Source organism: Micromys minutus (assembly GCF_963924665.1).
Source record: "Micromys minutus genome assembly, chromosome: 13".
Taxonomy (NCBI): Eukaryota; Metazoa; Chordata; class Mammalia; order Rodentia; family Muridae; genus Micromys; species Micromys minutus.
In genome coordinates, this window is record NC_137982.1 from 2,346,049 (window position 1) to 2,364,457 (window position 18,409).

Consider the following 18,409-nt stretch of genomic DNA (forward strand, 5'->3'; position numbering starts at 1 on the left):
TATCAATGATGGCCCACATGTGTGACTGAGTGGTGAGATCCTAATGCCAAAGACTCTTGGTGTGTGTTCCCACCACGATACATTATGTTCCTAATGAGACATTTCTCAGAATCTATTCCATCATTAAGCTATGCACAATATATATGTATTTTAGTAAAAAAAGGGGGGGAGATAAAATTTAACATTTTAAACATATTTTACACACACACATATATATATATATATATATAATGGTTGTTTGTATGTGTGTGAATGTGGAGACCCATGTGTCATGGGATGTGTGTGTGTGTGTGTATGTGTGTGTGTGTGTGTAAGGCAGAGGACAACCTCAGTGTCAGCTCTTGCCTTCCACCTTGTTTAAGACAGGATTTCTTGTTTGTTACCCAGCACACCAGGCTACCCGGTCTATAAGCCTCCGGGACTGTCTTTAACTTTTCATTTTGCCATCTAAGTGCTGGAAACACAGATGGTGTTACCGTGTGCAGGTTCACACGGGTTCTAGAGACCCAGATTCTGGTCCTCAGACTTCCACCATACGAACTTCCCTAAACGAGCCATCTCTGCAGCCGTTCTAATAGTCTTAAATTTGGCATGTAGCCACCAGTACCATCCACCCAGAATGCTCTCCCTTCCCACCCAGACCCTAAGTCCTCACTAACACCGACTCCTCCGCCAACCCAGACCCTGACACCGACTTTCTGCCATCTGTCTTCGTGGATTGGAGGACTTCCCAGCATTTGGGGGTTATCTCTGTGGGGACAGGTGGCAGACCTCCCAAGTGGTGTTCTATGGTATGGACTGGCCTGCATGCTATCCCTCACCATGGGTGACGCTGCACCCTTCTTTGCTGTTGGCATGATGCCCCGAGAGTTCATGCAGAAACAGCTCTTCAGGGACACATCCGTTGGTTCCTGCTCCGTGAGAGTTCCTTCTGCCTAGCACCCAGCCTCCTCCTATCTGGAGGCACTGGGAAGGTTATAATGCTGCCTGACTCAGATCTGCTAACCACAAGAAATGGCTTCTGAACACCTTAGTCCTGTGATAGGTACCCAAGGCTCAACTGATGACGTACTGGGTCTCATCACTGTTCCCTCCATCTGCAAGGAACGGGGCACGTACCTTATTCTTTCCCTCCTTGGTGGAAGATCAGAGAAATTCCTTTGTGTGTGTGTGTGTGTGTGTGTGTGTGTGTGTGTCTGTCTGTCTGTCTGTCTGTCTGTCTGTCTGTCCATGCTGGGCTGACCAGTAAGGGGATGAATAGGTGACCCCACAGAGGCAGGTGCCAGAGCAAGAGTCCCAGTCCCCGACCCAATTACATAGAATGGCCTATATGAAATGTCTGGACTCAACACCTCCTAGGTCCCACATCAGACCCTGAACCAAGTCCTGCAGTTTCTTTGTGGAATTCACAGGGGAAGCCCTGGCTTGTTGAGAGCTGACTTATAGTCAGGGACCAGGAACTTCACCCTCAGATAGCTACATATTGTTAGTCACCGGGTGACTAAAGTCAAGCTGTAAGTGGAGTCTCTGTGACTGCCCTTCCAGGTTGGGGATCACAGCTGCTTCTTTGGAGAGGCCTATTCCCTATCTGCATCCCAGGGTAAGGCCAACAAGGCAAGGGTGACGCCATGTTTGCCTCTTCCTCCACAGAGAGCCTAACTAGAAACAGGACTGGCCCGTGTGTGTGTCAGGGGCTACCCAAGGCTTCTGTTAAGAGAAACAGCTCCTGTTCCATCAAGAGGAGACTGGATGGTCAAAGCGCTGAGAAAAAAATGATAGTTGACCCCCCCCCAAAAGAGCTCGGAATACCCAAGAAACCATCCACAGAATTTATGAAGCTCAAAAAGAAGGAAGACCAGAATGTGGATGCCTCAGTCCTTCTTAGAAGGGAGAACAAAACAGGGGAGAAAATACAAGGTCAAATAGAGGAGCAGGGATTGGAGAAAAGGTCTACAGAGACTGCCTCACCTGGAGAACCACCCTATATGCAGCCACCAAACCAAAGTACTATTGCTGATGCCAAGACGTGTTTACTGGCAGGAATCAGACATGGATGTCTCCTCAGAGGCTCTGCCAGAGTCATACAGATACAGATGAGGATGCTTGCAGCTAAACATCGGACTGAACATGGGGACCCCAATGAAAGAGCTAGAGAAAGGACTGAAATAGCTGAAAGGTTTGCACCCTCATGGGAAGAACATCATCATCAGCCAAGGCACTGAGGTGGAGAGGGTTATTGGGAGAGGGAGCACCTTCATGGAATCAAGTTGAGGGGGGAGAGGGAGGGGAGTGGGGGGGGGAGAGTATAACATCTGAAATGTAAATACAGAGAATATCCAATAAAACTGAAAAGAAATGACAGCTGAGTTTCCTAATAGGACACCTATATCATGTACCCTGTAAAGCTCAGGGAACATAACAAAGGCAGAAAGAACTAAGAGCTCGGTGTGGAATGGGACATTGTGAAATGCTGTCTCCTGGGTGTGACATGGACATTGTACTGTCTACTACTATAACCTATGATTATCTGCGTAAGACTGGGATTAAGAGAAGGCCCCAAATCCCTGAAAGGTACCTTCCCCACCCAGTGTGTGTGTGAGTATATGTGTGTGTGCTCATGCACATACATGCACACAAGCACACTCACATGAGTATAAGGCCTATCTACATCCTGTCACAGAGAAAAGAGAGGGTTCACAAGGCCACACCTCTCCCTTAAAATCTACATGTAACCACATGGATGTTGGGGAAAGAGAGAGACATGATCTTCTGTGGTGTAACCACTTGTAAGTTGCCTATGCTCCTGCAAACAGCCTTTTTTGTTTTATGTTTTTATGCCTTACCTTTGTTTTTGCTTTGTTTTATGTTTTTATGTCTTACCTTTGTTTTTGCTTTGCATGTGTTTTTCTGCATGTTGCAGTGCCTGAGGAAACCAGAAAGGGGTGCTGGATCCTCTGGAAACTGGAAGAATGTGAGGCGAGGTGAGAACTGGGTGGTGTGGAAGAGCAACCAGTGCTCATAACTGTCATCCATCTCTCCAGCCTCCTCACCATGCCTCTGTGAGCAACCCAAACGAAACTCATCAGCTCACACACATAGACAAGGCTTAGGAGTAAAGGGACCAGCTGGAAAGAGGGAGCGTATCAGTGGGAGAAGAACAGAGAAGAAGACAAATATGATCAGAAGACATTATCACAACGAAACACATTCTTATATGTAATTCTCTTGGGGTGACACACATTTTTGAGTTATTTATTTATGTATATGAGCACTCTGTTTACACATATACCTGCAAAACAACAGAGGACATCAGACAGAAGAGGGCATCAGAACCTTGGTTGTGAAACAAGACTCTGAATGAGCAGCCAGCGCTCTAACCACTGAGCAATCGCTGCAGCCCAGGGTGACGTGTTTTTTTTTTTTTTTTTCAGCTTAATAGTCACTTTATTTTTTTATTACACACTTTGTAAAAGTTGACATGTTTAATTACATTTCTTGAGCAAGAGAAACAAACAGCATAGAGTGTGCGGGGGAATCCGGACAGCTTGCTGACCTCACCTCTCTACTTCCACTATGTAAATTCCTGGGATTAAATTTAGGTCACCAGGCATGGCGCCTTTTCCCACTCACCATCCCTCCTGAGATAATTTCTGCTCCCGAGGCAGCCTCAGGATAGAATCACATGCACGCTGGGGCCCCATAGAAATCCTGACTCTTTACCCTATTCTGCCCCTACCCGGCCCAGACAGCTACCATGGTTCCCGAGGAGGGAGCCTGCTTTGCTTGAATTCGGTCTTCCTCCTGTCCATATATCAGCTAAGGATCTGGGAAGACTGGCACCAGCTTCGTAACTAAGAATGCCTGAGTCCAAGGAAGGGAGAGGTGTCTGGCCCGCCCCGCCCACTGCTGCAGGGCTCCGCCCTAGTTCAGAAGCTTATACCCTAACAGATGAAAGAGAATGAGGTTCTCTGCCTTCCAACTGCTGCCCAGTCCTTGCTGCTCCCCCTTTTCCTTTCCTCCTCCCTCCCCTCCCCCCCCCTGTTTTTCTGTATAGCCCTAGCCATCCTGGAACTTTCTCTAAAGTCCAGGCTGGTCTTGAACTCACAGAGATCTGTCTGCCTCTGCCTCCTGAGTGCTGAGATTAAGGCTTTTTGTACCCTTCCACCCCCTCGCTTTCCTCTATTTCATGAGGATCCCTTGAGAAGTGGGTGGCAGAAACAGAATATGTTCACGTTGGTAGGGCTGGCTCTGTCCAAAGTCACATTAAGGTCACTCTTAAACTGGCAGGGAGGGGCTGGCCCTCCTGTGAGCAATGCAGGAGTATGGGACTTAAGGACTTGAGTCTATCAGGTTCCCTAAGCCCACCCTCTGCAGGCCTCCCTGGGCAGCAGGCAACTTTCTGCTGGATCAAAAAGCTGGGCAAAGCCAGGAGCCTTTGTCAGAGGCTTCCAGGTCACATGTCACAGGGCAGGGATGAGGATGAACCCCCGGGGGCACTTCACAGCCTTCTTTCTTGGAAAGCCAGAATGACTCTGGCACTTGACATGAACTGAGCGACCAATTTCAAAGTTCCTGCTAAGACAAAACCTGCCACACATCACTACTCCCTGGCTCCTGTAGATCTTGGGGCCTTCTGGGTGTGCATCCATTAGCCCCTTCTGGTTCCTTAGCAGCCAAGGTGCAAGGCTAAGCATCTACCAGCCCAAGCAGATGAAGGCTAGGTGGGGGTCGTGGCAGCAGAGGTAGGGATCTTGGAGGCAAGGTCATATGTCCCGAAAAGGACTGTGTCTCTAACACCCACCCCTGAATGTGGGCATGGATTCACCGACTCTGGTCCAAGCAGGAGCTGGCGGTAGGATGTGACAGGGATTCTCAATGCTCACCTCAAACGCCGTAACCTTGTTCTCTGGGCATTTTGATGAGGACAGTGTGTAGCGTAGAGACTCCTATAGGAGGAGATGGCTCTGGATGATCGGAAACCAGTATCCTACCTCAAATACTCCTTTAAGGGAGTGATGGAGCTGGGTGGTGACGCATAGCACGTGAAAGGCAGCACGTGAAAGGCAGAGGCAAGGGGATTTCTGAGCTCAAGGCCAGTCTGGTCTACAGAGTGAGTTCCAGGAGAGCTGAGGCTGCACAGAGAAACCATGTCTCAAAAAGAGTTGGGGAAGGGGAGAGGAGGGGGAGGAGGGAGAGGTGGAGAGTGATCATGCTGTGTTGGACAGAGCTACAAGGCACCTTCTTCTGGGGACATACACATGGCACAACCCACTAGCTCCTGATGAGACAAAAAACAAATATGGGTGAGTTAGGAAATCTATCCTGAACTCCACAGAGCAGGTAGTATGAAGCATATAAAAAGGGAGACAGAGATTGGGATCCTATCAGGAGACTAAAAGTGGCCCCGGGGAAACCCTCACAGGCTGCAAAAGCAAGAGCCATGGGGATTGGAAGGTAGTCATCTTTACTAATGGGATGTTCAGTGTCAGGGTTCAAGGTAAGACCCCAGAGGCTGCTTCCAGGACCCTCTGAAGAGACTCATGTTAAAGCCTGCTCACCTGCCCAGCCCTCCAGCCCAGAGTAAGCTCAGCCAGTACTTTAAGCAGAGAGAAATGGGAAGAACAGCTTCCAGGCCCAAATCCAGAACCCCAGTTCAGCTCAGAGAAGCTCCGCCCACATGCAGTTGTTCCCCTGCCCACTTGGGGGCAGACCTGGCCAAGGGGAGGGGACAGAGGGAACCATATATCCAAAAGAGGGCAGGTGGGCCAGGTGAAGGGGAAGGGCCATTGTGTAGACAATAAATTGAATAAAACCATGACTCGATCTAGGCAATGGCACACTCCCTCGTCTCTCAAGTAGGAACTTTCCTATGTTCTTCCACAGTCAGATCTCTTCCTGACTTTTCTCTGATACTGTGTCCCCATACCACAGGTCAAGCAAAGTTCAGGAAAGCTGGGTTTGAATTGACTTTATTATTCTGTAAATGTGAACTTTACAAAGCGCTTTACAATTAATGATGACATCCTTTTGTAATGGATTTCCACTTCTGAAACAGCTCTGAGCACAGGCTCACAGCTCTCGGGTTTCCCTAGTCAGCTTGCCGACATTGCTGTGTTTTTTTTTGTTTGTTTTGTATTTGTTGTTATTATTGATACAATGTTTTCAGCCATGGCTACAAAGTAACAGTCTTGTCACTACAGGGTCACAGCACAGAGAGAGGAGGATGCTGGAGGGGGGGGGGGGGAAAGGAAGAAAAAACAAAACAAAAAAACAAAACAAAAACAAAGCCTCCTCCTCCCTAAACAAAAGAAAGCCAAGATAAGTGTCTGCTCTAGCTCAGTGGTACTGTGAAGGTCTCCTTAGAGGTTGGGGCAGCTAACAGACTTTAGTATTTTCTAACAGTCATGAGTTACGATGCTACTTTAACCCCTAGACAGTGCCTTCGAAACAACCCTCTTCCTTGGGTCCTTTTCTGCAAACATCCCACTGAAGGGATGGTCTCCTTGTACCCCAGAGCCACCCAAAACGTTCAAGTCAAAAATATTTACACAATTTATACTGAGTTCTCTTTTTTGTCTACTAAAAATAGTATTGCAAATTTTGGCTTCTTTTGACATAAAAATCACAATCATGTGCAAAATGCTTGCAATGAGGCGACGATGGGACACAAGCAGAGGCTATTGGATCAGAATGTGTCAGATCCTGCACCCTTTTCCTTTTCTAGGAGAACAAAACCAACAAAAGCGAACACCTTTGCCGCGTGTGAAACACTGTGTCGAGCCCTTCCCCCAGCAGTGCAAGCTGGGCTGCCTGACCGAAGAACCACACAGCAGCAGCCCCATCCCAAGCCCCATCCCAGGCAGTGGAAAGCTGAGATGTCACATGCTTGTCACCATTCCAATTTGGGATCCATGGCAAGCAGATTCTAACAGGGTCTTTCGGGTTTTCAGCTGGCTGACGGGCCACCTGCCCTTCCCACGTCAGCTAAGAATCACCATCTTTAGGGAACCCAAGCAGGGTGCAGTGGGGCGCAGTGGGGCAGAGCAAGACATGGGGGTAGCACTGGGCTTAGGAAGTTCCTGCTGTCGAACCAGGTAGCACCAGGCGCCCCACAGTCCCTTGGAGGTTACTGACCCTGTCAAGCCCTCACAGACCCTTTCTTCTGCCTTCCTCTAGGTTCTAACCAAACACCACACAGCTAGTTTTCCTCGACACCTTCAGTCACACCACGAAGGACCCCTCAGAGTCTCTCAATTACCTTTCACACATCACTGCATCCACATTCAAGGGCAAAGTGAGACACCAAATCATATGTTAGCTGAAGCGACTGGTATAGAAAACAATACAGAATTCAAGTACTGAGACAGCCAGGCAGACAGGCAGGTGGCCCCTCCAAGCTCATACTATCAGCACTGTTTCTGGTCCCTTGCCCTGGACCTGCTGTGTTCATCCCAGCTGCCTCAGGGACTACTGTCTGCTCTGGGAGGACAGAAGAGTAACGGCTGGATGCAGCCCTGCCCCAGCAGCTCCAATCCGATCCAGTCCCAACTGCCCGACTGTCCTCACGGCAAAGACGCTGATGTAGCAACAGTCTCTACAATCGACTCTACATAGTATGTGCATATTGCTAGTAGTCAAGCTAGGAACAGAGGTGTAGACATCTGACAGATGCTGAGAGGCTCTCACCTATAGGGTCTGGACAAGTCAGGGTCACGTGACAGGACAAGACAGCCCCGATTCTGGAATTAGTCATCTTGTAAACAAAGGAGGGGGTCTGGTTTTTTAAATTGGTTTTCCTTGGAAAAAATAATCAAAAGATGCTAAGGCACTCTGGAAGGCCCCTCGGAGCCCAGGCCTGCCACCCGCCTGCCTCGAAGTACATTCAGAATGCAGAGGGAGTGCCCCCCCAAGCAGGTACAGTCATTGGCCATGCATGTCTGCAAACGCTCCCCACCATGTCCACCATGGGACACATTAGTGCAAAACGCTCTGCCTGGCCCACCCGGGGCACAGGGAGAGCTCAGAATCCATTCACATTTAATTAATATTATTGAAGTTTTACCTATAGCTCTTGCCTTCCTTACCCAGAACAAAACAGATGGCAATTATAAACACTAAGGGACAGAGGTTGAGGACATTGTGCTAGCCCGAGCAGTGGTCAGGCATTCTGTGCGGCCACCGTCTCCTCTAGTGGCCAGCAGCACCCTCCCTATGCTGAGGGTGGGGACCATGCCCATCTTGGAGTGGAGGGATGAGAAAAAGCCCTTCTACCACCAACCAAAACAGGTGGGTTTGTCTCCCAAAGGTCCCCAAATGGTCAAACTAAAGTGCAAATTTGGGTGGGGGAAGCAGATGAAGGGATATTCCAGAGGGGAAGGGCACAGCCCTGTCCCCAATCCTACCATACCCTCCATGGTTCTCTGGTCTTCACCCAGCACCAGGAGGGTTTGGTCCAAGTCACTAAAGGGCTGGCTGGGGCTCCAACCTACCTGGGACTAAGATGGAAACGGGAGAGGTGAGAGGTCCGTCTCTGGGCAGCTAGCCTCCGAGCTGGCCCAGGAATACAGGCCTTGGGTTACCAAGGAGCAGGGGGAGGGGGGCTCAGCTCAGTTCTCACACCACAGGTCTTTCAGAAAAGGGGAGGGGGAAGACATGACTATACACGCATGACTGTACATGTATTGACATGTATAGTCAGCACAGTATGGGGTCTACCTGTGAGGCTCCCAGGACAGGGAAGTGCCTGCAAGATGAGGGCAGGCCATGCAGGGAGTGTACACTGCACCTCAGGTCTCCTACCCTCCAAATGGGGAAGAGACTGCTCAGCCTGTGGGCACACAGGAGGGGTTCATAGGGCAGCAAACTCAAGATGCATAGAGGGCTAGGGATTAGACCTTTCAAGTTTGTTATCGAGAGCGGTCCTCGGGTACCTCAGCAGCTGCTAGGTATCGCAAGTGGGCGGGCAGTCCCCGGACAAGAGTCCAAGAGACACTTGGGTAAGTGGCCTCAGGAGCATGTCCCACACTTAAAAATGATAAAACACCAGCTTCAAGCCCACCAGCTGTCCTCAAGGCCCCTGCAGGTGCCATCCTCATGATATCCTAAGTTTCTGGTCCCCAGTGAGATCTACACCTGCCAACTTCCCCGGCCCAGGCTTGCAGGGTCTGTACCTGCAGCCAACTACACAGGTGCCCAGGGTGAGCCATGAGCCCACCCCAGGCCACAGTGCCCTGCTAGGCAGGCCCACAGCAGCCTAGCTTGGCTGTACACAGATAGCCGTACTTTCCTGGGCCCCCTGACTCCAATGGGAGGCCAAGATGGGGGTTATGGGCGCGTATTTACCCAAATCTGCAGCAGGCTGGGGACAGGGATGCTAATCTCTCGCTTTCTTTCTTCCTTTTCTTTTTTTTTTCTTTTTTCTTTTCTTTTATCTTTTTCCTTTTTTTTTCTTTTTTTCTTTTCTGTGTTTGGTCTTAAAGTTTCCAAACCACAAACAAAATATATCTGAACTAAACAAAAACAGCAAACAAGCAAAATCCCAGAGTGGCTGGAGAGGCAGAGGGTCGTGAGGGCAGCCATGGCCAGGGACAAAGACCCTGGGGGGGTCAGCAGGCCAGCCGCTGGGGGTCTGGGTGGAGCAGAGTGAGAACGCAGGTGTGGAGGGGGGTACACCTCATCTTTCCCCCACCCCCAGGTGACCAGCCTCAGCTACTGCAGGTCACTGGTCTTCCTGCGCACCCATGAGCTCTCTCTCTCTCTCTCTCTCTCTCTCTCTCTCTCTCTCTCTCACACACACACACACACACACCACACACACACACACACACACACACACACACACACACACACACAGAGGCGGCTTCTTGGGAGGAATGAAAACAAGAGAAGTCTGGCCTCTGGGGGCCCAGCACTCCCCCCACTGTCGAAGTGGGGTCCTTACGGGTAAGAATGGAGTGTCATGTTTGTCCCTCCAGCCCCAGGCCACTGCTGCCCCAGCTTCTGCTTTCAGAGCAGGGAGAATAGGAAGGGTGGACAAGGCAGGGTCAGGGCAGGACGTCAGGAACCTGGTGGCCTCTCCTACCTCCCCAAGAAAGGAGAGAGAGAACTACCATGGGAGACTGAGCTGGGGAATATCAAAAAGTTGCCCTGGGACCTGTGTCCCAGAGCATGGCCAGTGGCCTAAATGTTTACAGTATACTGAATGCATTTGTTTCCTTCATCCATTTTAAATACAGGCAGAATAAAAATCACATTTTTGTCAGGCAGCAGTAGCAGTTCAGTAGGTAAGTGGCTTGATCACATTTGTTTGTATTAGTAACGCATGCAAGCAGCTTTAGTACTTGGTCCCTTGTGAGTTGGCCTTGCTGGCCACTTACAAGGTCCCTGCATAGGTGCCCTCTGGCCTTCTTGTTGCCGTGGCCACTGGTGTCTGAGGCCTGCTGGAGCTGGTGTTGCCCTGCTCGAAGGCCTGAGGGGAGCTCTGGCCATCAGCGGACAGCTGCTCGGGGGCAGCCACCTCCTGGATAACTGAGCCGGCCCCATCCACCTCCTCATTAGCCTCAAAGGCAGGGTTGGCCGAAGTGCTCAGATCCACATTCACGGCATCGGTTCTCAGAGCCACAATGGCGGCTGCATCGCTTCGCCGCTCCGCATAGATGCGCTGCTCAAACACCTGTGAAGCAGCAGACGGGAACTCGGGGTCCAGGGGCAGGCTGGCGGCGGACGCACCCATGACACTATGGTACATCTCCACACCCCCCGGAAGCATGGACTTGATCTTGGGCAGCCAGCGCTTACGGACACGGCGGGCATTGGTGCACATGTCTGCGGCAATCACATTCATCTCGCTCTCCTTGAAGCTGGGGGCAAAGTTCTGACAGTACACTACATGGGAGAGAGAGAAGGAAGAGTAAGAGTCGCCTCTCCCTGCCACTGTGGTGTCCACAGAAGTAAGGTGCCCAGGGCTGGAGTGTGTGCAGTCCTGATTCCCACTGGGACGACCTGACCTGAGCTGTCAATCCAGAAGTCACCCAGGAGGCCCATATGACTCTTTGGGACAGTGTCTCTAACAGTAAGGAAAGTGTGCTTGGGTGCTCACCGGGTTTGGACCTGTGTCAAACCTTCCCACCTCCCCCTGAAAAATGATCTGGTCCTTCCCATATGATCAGTTGGCTTGCCAACACCGTCTCCGGTTTCAGACACAGCAGACACAAAGAAGTGTGGGTGCCCCCATCAATGTAACAAAACAAAAGCCCGTTCTGTTTCCTAAGGAGCTGGAAACCAAAGTCAGGCCTAGGTCCAGAACAGGTCCCTAAGAGCCCAGCTTCACCACCTCGCAGCATCTCTGGGTCATTTCTTTCTCAGGACTGTGATTCTGTCTTCTATGAAGTAGAATGGGTCTCACAAAGGGAATTTCTAAGAAGATAAGACGTTTCCTGGGCCAGTGGCCCCGGGTGGCTGTGCCCTGTGTGCTGGGTGGCCCAGCTTCTGCATTGAGGGTACAGGGCTGGGTGGTGGCTTGCCACAGAGATGGACTGGGCTCCACCCCACCACACAGGAGCGGGAGGCAGAAGCCGGCCGAACAGATGGCAAAGGCTCAAAATAACCTCAACATGTAAATAAGGGGTTTTGTTCAAAAAGGAAAATTAGATCTATTTCACATATTAAAATAGTTTCGCAGCTGAATTCATCACACTTGGAAACCTACCAAGGACGTTAACACCTCGAGATGAGTTCTACTTGCTGCTCTTTTCTCTCTCCTGGCCCCGGTGCTGCAGGCCAAAGCAAATGCAGGACAGGAGCTTGTGGCCCAGAATGACCCTGGGACCTAAGCCTGCCTCGAGTTGAGATCTCAAGTCCAGTTGGGATTCCTAGAGTTCCCCAGACCCACCCTGCTGGGTGATCCTTCACTACCCACTCACGTTTCACAGCGTTCAGGACTCGGCTGTCCAGAGGCTTTCGGCTTGGGTCACTGGTAGAGGAGCGGATGCCAGTACCACAGCTATTGGCCAGTGTGTTCCTGGAGGAGGATAAGGAAAGGAGAGTTGGTCCAAAAGTGTTCACACACCGGGTGAAAGAGCCCAAATTCCCACACCCAGCCGTGTCCCCCTGAACAAGTATGTATGTCTCCTGAGCCAATCTTCCTCTAAGGGACAGAGCTCCCAGAGAGTGGGCAACCTGAGTGACAAGGGTAGGAAGTGACTAACCCAGGCATCATCCATGGGAGCTCCTGAGTCATCTGAGTGACTTGCTTTTTCTTGAGGAAAGGGCTCTTCTGACCCATGCACATGGTTGTGTACACATAGCTTTTCAATTTCTTTGGGGAGGGGTACACAGACAGTATTCCTCTAGACCGAGCCCTAACATAGGAGGATCTTTCTGGAGCCTCCAGTGCATCTCCAAGTCAGACGCCCACGTTTGTGTTAGGAAAAAGTGGAAGGTTGTAAGAGCTCAAACCTTTCATGACCGAGACAGCTCACGGCTAAAGGAGAGTCTAGAACCTCTGCAGCCTCGTAAACACCTACCTGTCAAAGAAGGTGGCCAGAAGCCTCCGCAGCAGCACCTTATGCTTCACCCCCGCACACAGGTGGCAGTTCATGAGCTGGCCACGCGTGATGTAGACTCCGGAGCCTAAAGCCAGCAAAAGGAGGGGTGGGTAGTGAAGAGAGGCCTCTTGGACAAAAACAATCTCGGTTCTCACCTGCAGGAAGGCTCTAAAGCTGGAGGAAGCCAAGGCCAAACCTTTCCCTGTCATAGTCCCAACCCCTTACCTTCAGTTTCTCTATTGTGTAAGGCCTACGGGCAGGATTAGAGTACTTGAGCCCTTGCCACCTCTTCAGGAACTTTCTGGAGCTAGCTCTGGCTCTGGCTTTGCACCTCGTTCTTTCCCAGACACCAAAGAACCATGGGCAGGAGTTGGGAGAGAAGGACAGCAATCTGGAGAATCCAGCTGAGGCCTTTCTACCTCTCATGTGTTCATGGAAGCTCTAGCGCAGGTGTAAACAGGGAAGCCATTCTCAGCCATAGACCCTAAGAGAGCCAACAATGTAGAAACCCCTGTATAGTGTGGAGACTAGAGCTGCGGGATCAGGGAGCCCCCATTTACATGGTGCTGCGGCAGAGGAAGAGCCCATCACTTGATGGGGAGCACAGGCAAACAGTGAGAGGCACCCAGACTGTGGCTCTAGCTATACACTTCCACTTATGTGGGTCTCCAGTTTCCTTTGTGTAGCCTGGCTATCCTGGGCTAGCTCTGTACACCAGGCTGGCTTCAAACTCAGAAATCCACCTGCCTTTGCTTCCCAAGTGTTGGGATTAAAGGTGTGCACCCTCACCACCTGGTTACTCATCTTATTTCCGACAGAGCATGGGCTAAACCTTTTGAGATGAGCTCTTACTACAGAGCCTAAGCTTGCCTTCAGTTCTCAATTCCCCTGCCGCAGCCTCCCAGGCACTCGGTTACAGGTGTGCATACCATGCCTGGTTCTTCGATCGGCTCATCAGATCTGTTTATTAGGCTTTAGCAGAAGGAAGAGACGAGGTGAAGACAGGAACCTGCTCTTGCCTGAGGAACACTTCTACCCTCTTAAAAGACATCACAGCACTCTGAGAGACTTCTAGTAGCTTCCAGAGATTCTATTCTGCCCTAGGACTAGGATGGAGCAGCCCCATACCACCCTGAAAGCCACACTCTGCTACCTACTGGAGAGCTGGTTGGTAATTTAAATCTCTAAGGAAGTAGTTTCCAGGAGAGGAGAACAACTGGACAGAATCTGGGTTGCCTGTCTGTTAAGAGAGTGGGCCTCAAGACACTACCCAGGAGGCTGGAGAGATGGCTCAGTGGTTAGGAGCACTGACTGCTCTTCCAGAGGTGCTGAGTTCAATTCCCAGCAACCACATGGTGGCTCACAACCATCTGTAATGGGACCTGATGCACTCTTCTGGTGTGTCTGAAGACAGCTATAATGTACTCATATAAATAAAATAAATTAAATTTTAAAAAAAGATGCTACCCAGGATGTGCCAGTAGGGGGTATCAAGATAGAGCAGGAGAGGGTGGCTCAGGCTGGCAGAGCTAAGGTGCAGGGCTGAGGAACCTGTCCAGCTTGTTTGCCTCCCAAGCAAACAAAAAGAGCAATTAAATCCCAGGCATGGTGGCCCATGCCTTTAATCCAATCACCCAGGAGACAGAGACAAGGAGATTTCTGTGAGTTATAGGCCAGCCTGGTCTACATATCAAGTTCCAAAAATCCACGGCTATATAGAAGGGAGACGTCTCTCAAACAGGCAATTAAAGGAAACTTGTGGGGGCCAATGGGGCACCACCTACTTGGATCTTGCTGAATACTGCCTTACAAAATGCAAGCATCCCAACACTAAAGGGATGATGTTTTTGAAAAGGCGCTGGCTCCAAGGGCTTCCGGACTCCACTACAACCAAACACTTGGGTAGGAGAGACTGGTAACTATGTGACTTGGTTCTATCTGTGACCTAAATTAAAATGCATCATGGATATAGCCCCTGCCAATCAGAAGCCTGGCCAGCTCAGGGGACTCAATTAAAATGCTAAATTAATTCAATTGAATAACTCCTCTTAATGACACATTCTTCTAAAAGGAAATTAGAGGAAATTTAAGATGTTCTTTTTCTTTCTTTTTGACTGATTGGTGATGAGTGTATTGTTCATAGCTCTGAGAAATAACAGACAGAACATTTGCATACACTGATGGGTAGGGCCACCTCACCTGCTACAAGCTCCAGTTTCTCTCCAGGATCGCCCTCTGAGTAGAGCTTTGGGTGGCAGCGGTACCCAATCTGGCTGATGAGGCTGGCAGGAAGTGCCACCAGGTCTCGACGGATGAGGACACAGGAGCGGCTCTCCAGGGGCACTGGCTCTGGTTTCTCTTGTACTAAGGCAAAAAACTAACCCAATTAGGTTGGAGTCCTGTGGGTGAACCTGTGCTGTTAACACTGTGCCTGTCCACTACAATCCCCAAGGTCCAGATTAGAAGCGTTCCATAGCAGCCTGGACCATGGCAGCCAGCCCTCCACACTACAGATGCAATGTGTCTACCTCCACATCCAGCACTGTCCTGCAAAGATGCTGGATAGCATGAATAAGACTGCTATGAGGAATGTCTGCCTATGCCTGGCCACAGACTGTTTGGGCTGAGTGGTGCTTCCCAGAGGTGTCAAGCCAACAAGTAATATGGGTTGGGTGAGGAGAGAGCTGAAGGGGAGGTCAGAGTGTCTGAGCAGGAAGCAGGATCTAGGACAGCCTGAGAAGAGATCTCGAGGCGGCAGGTGGAGCTTAAACTCAGAAGCCTGCACCTTTCAGAGTGTGAGGCTACCAGCTCTGCTACCAGAAGAACTCATGGAGGTGACAGCCAGTGAACAGGACTCCAAGTAGGGATCCAAGCTCTCCTCAAAGTGGCTGCATGCAAGAGATAACCAGATATGACTAGTTCTACTTAGCAGATGAGGGGATAGGGATCTTAGCATATTCTGGGATATGTCCCTTCGGATTACTTTGGCCTGGCATAGGAAGTGCTCTTAAATATTTGTCAGGAGTAAAGCCAGGCAGTCTGGCATCTCTGTTGTCTGCACATGTTCTGGCTAACCACTTCTAGAACAGGTGGCTGAGCCTAAGAGCTCCTCTGTACCCATAGTTCTGAGGCTGAACCAGTGACACTTGCCCACAGAGGCAGTCATGGATAGAAGTGTCCTCTACAGAGTGCAGGATGCCAGCATCAACATCCAATAGACAAGATGAACAGTCTCCTACAAGTCACAGAGGCCTGGGCCAAGACTCCTTAACAAGGACTACTTGCTGGGCACCCTATATGCTGCAAGACCAAGGAGGACCTTGATGCTAACCAGTCCTACACAGTCTTGGTCCTTCCATTCTTCTTCTGCCCTTCCAGTCACTTTTCCCAGGAGGCCTTGCAGTTGGGGTAGGCTTTCAGCTAGTCCTTTGTCCATGCTCCCACAGGCCACAGAGACTGGAGTAACACATAAAGCCACTCTGCTCAGGGATCTCAGTGTCACATCACTTATTCCAGTGTTCCCAGCTGTGTGTGTTTCTGTGAATCTGTGTGCCTATGCAAGTGTTTGTGTGTGTCTCCTATGTATGTTTATACATTTGTGTTTGTGTATCTGAATGTCTGTATGTATGAATATTTGTGTCATGTCTATGTTTGTACCTGGGCCTGTGTTTCTGTATCTATCTGTGCGATGCAGCTAGAACTTGGCCCTAGGACAGCTAGAACCTGTTGGCCTCTCAGGCTTAGAGCTTGGCAGGTTCAAGGCAGGTGGCTCAGACTTAGGTCTTGCCCTGAGAGAGCTCCAAGATCAGACACCGGTGTACCTGTTCTTACAGCAGTGCTGGCTTCCGGGCCCTTCCTCACTATGACTAGGGACTCTCAGCTCCTCTCAGCAGGGGGCCACTGTGCAGGGGACCCTTAAGGGCAGCTGGCAAGGGAGGGTCCTGTACAGGAAGGACATGCAAGTTATCTTGACACCCTGCCCCTAAGGGAGATGTTAGGGTACCCATTCCCAATGACCAATATCTGGGTTTTAAAATGACCACCTATATCCTAAGAAACAGTGAATCACTACTGGAGAATGCAGGAGGGGCTTGAGACCAGAAGATGGGTAGAGAGGCCTTCCATAGCTCAGCTCTGCCCCAGTGTCTAGAATCAGAAGAGGGTGCCTCAGGCCCAAACATTTTGATGCAGCCCAAAATAAGCACCTGTGTTTCGTGAAAGTCTTAGTGTCGCTAGACATCCGATGAGGACAGAAGCTAGAAAAATGGAAGCTGCCAAGATGCATACCCCAGGTTCCAACTGGTGGTCAGACTAGCCAGGTGGCATTTCCCATTCAAGAGAGCAATGAAGACACTTTACAGCCCGGAATTACCCAGAGACTGAGGGAACACATCAAACAATCCGGATGGTATTTTAAAACATAATTATCCGCCCCCCCTCGCCCCGCCTGCTGTGATTACACATGCAAACGAACAGCGCCAACGCTGTGCGCCTTGCGTGGCATTTACATAAAGAGTGTTCACCAACAGAAATAATTCTCCATCCGCAGCCGGTGCTCTCTCGAGATGTTTTTCTCAACAGCAGAAGTTGTTTGTGTTCCACATGCACACCCCTCCCCAGCCTGGCTCCCCAAGAGCCAGAGACTGTCAGCCCAGAGCCCCAAAAAACCTCTTCTATTTCTGCCCTGCCAAGTGCTGGATGCTACTGCTGCTAAAAATACACTGATCTGAGTCTTAGCTCATCTGCAAAGGTGCTCTGAGCGCCTGCATGGGCCCCACCCCTTCCCCAGGCCCCCATATCACAGGCCTGAGTGGCTGTGGTCACCACCCAGGCTACAGTATGGCGTTATGTCAAACTCTAGAGAACCACTCCCAGAAGAGACTGGACATTCACACACACACACACACACACGCACACACACAAACAGTGGACCTCAGTGGATCCTGCTAGGATCAGGGTTTGTCTCTCACATACACACACACACACACACACACACACACACACACACACACGCACACAAGAGTGGACCTCAGTGGGTTCTGCTAGGATCAGGGTCTCTCTCTCTCTCTCTCTCTCTCTCTCTCTCTCACACACACACACCAGTGGACCTCAAGTGGGTCCTGCTAAGATCAGGGTTTGTGTCTCTCTCTCTCTCTCTCTCTCTCTCTCTCTCTCTCTCTCTCTCTCTCTCTCTCACACACACACACACACACACACACACACACACACACACACACACACGCACACACAAGCACGCACACACACCAGTGGACCTCAGTGGGTCCTGCTAGGATCAGGGTCTGTATTTGGTTCCAGGTGAGCTGGAAGGCTGTCACTGTCATCCCTGTGGTCCCCCTCTCCTGTGATCACATAAGGTTTCCTGTGTCCAGGTCTCAGTACCAGGAGACTTAGTCTCCTATCATCCAGGACTGGCCCTAGTGGTGTCAATGTCTCTTTCATATTCCCCAGGCCAAGTAACAGGCTGTGGTTTCTAGGACTGAGCATTCTAGGGTAAGAGCATGTGAGGCATGGTTAGCTATTTCTATCATGAGCTGACTAGCCACTGGCTGAACTGGAGTTACTTCCTGTTATAAAAAAAAGCTATGTTATAGGGGCACCACTAGACACTCAAGCGCTGATCCCTTCTCTCTGTGGGTTACAGCATGGAAGCAAACTGGATACCTGTGGTCACATAATATTATGGGTTGCATTCCAGGACTCTTAACATGGTTACCCAGGAAGGCAGCTAAGCCAGGTGTCAAACCCCATAGGACCAAGAAGCAAACTGTGGACACTGAATAGGGAGTCTGTCAGCTTGGGACGATTGCATGAGTGGATAGGGTAGTGATGGCTGAATAGGGTGG

General features: G+C 50.4%; 1 protein-coding gene across 2 annotated transcripts in view; it reads right to left on the minus strand.

Annotated features, from left to right (window-relative positions):
- Nucleotides 1–5,963: 5,963 nt before the first annotated feature.
- The window catches only part of NACC2 (NACC family member 2), a 63,845-nt gene continuing 51,399 nt past the window's right edge, over nt 5,964–18,409 (minus strand). For both annotated transcript variants that reach the window (XM_080927155.1, XM_080927156.1), the window contains exons 3-6: nt 14,745–14,909; nt 12,525–12,630; nt 11,922–12,019; nt 5,964–10,884 (exon numbers count right to left, since the gene is read on the minus strand). In XM_080927155.1, coding sequence (XP_080783281.1) covers nt 10,373–10,884; nt 11,922–12,019; nt 12,525–12,630; nt 14,745–14,909 — 881 coding nt within the window. In that variant the 3' untranslated portion in view covers nt 5,964–10,372. The remainder of the gene's footprint in view (nt 10,885–11,921; nt 12,020–12,524; nt 12,631–14,744; nt 14,910–18,409) is intronic.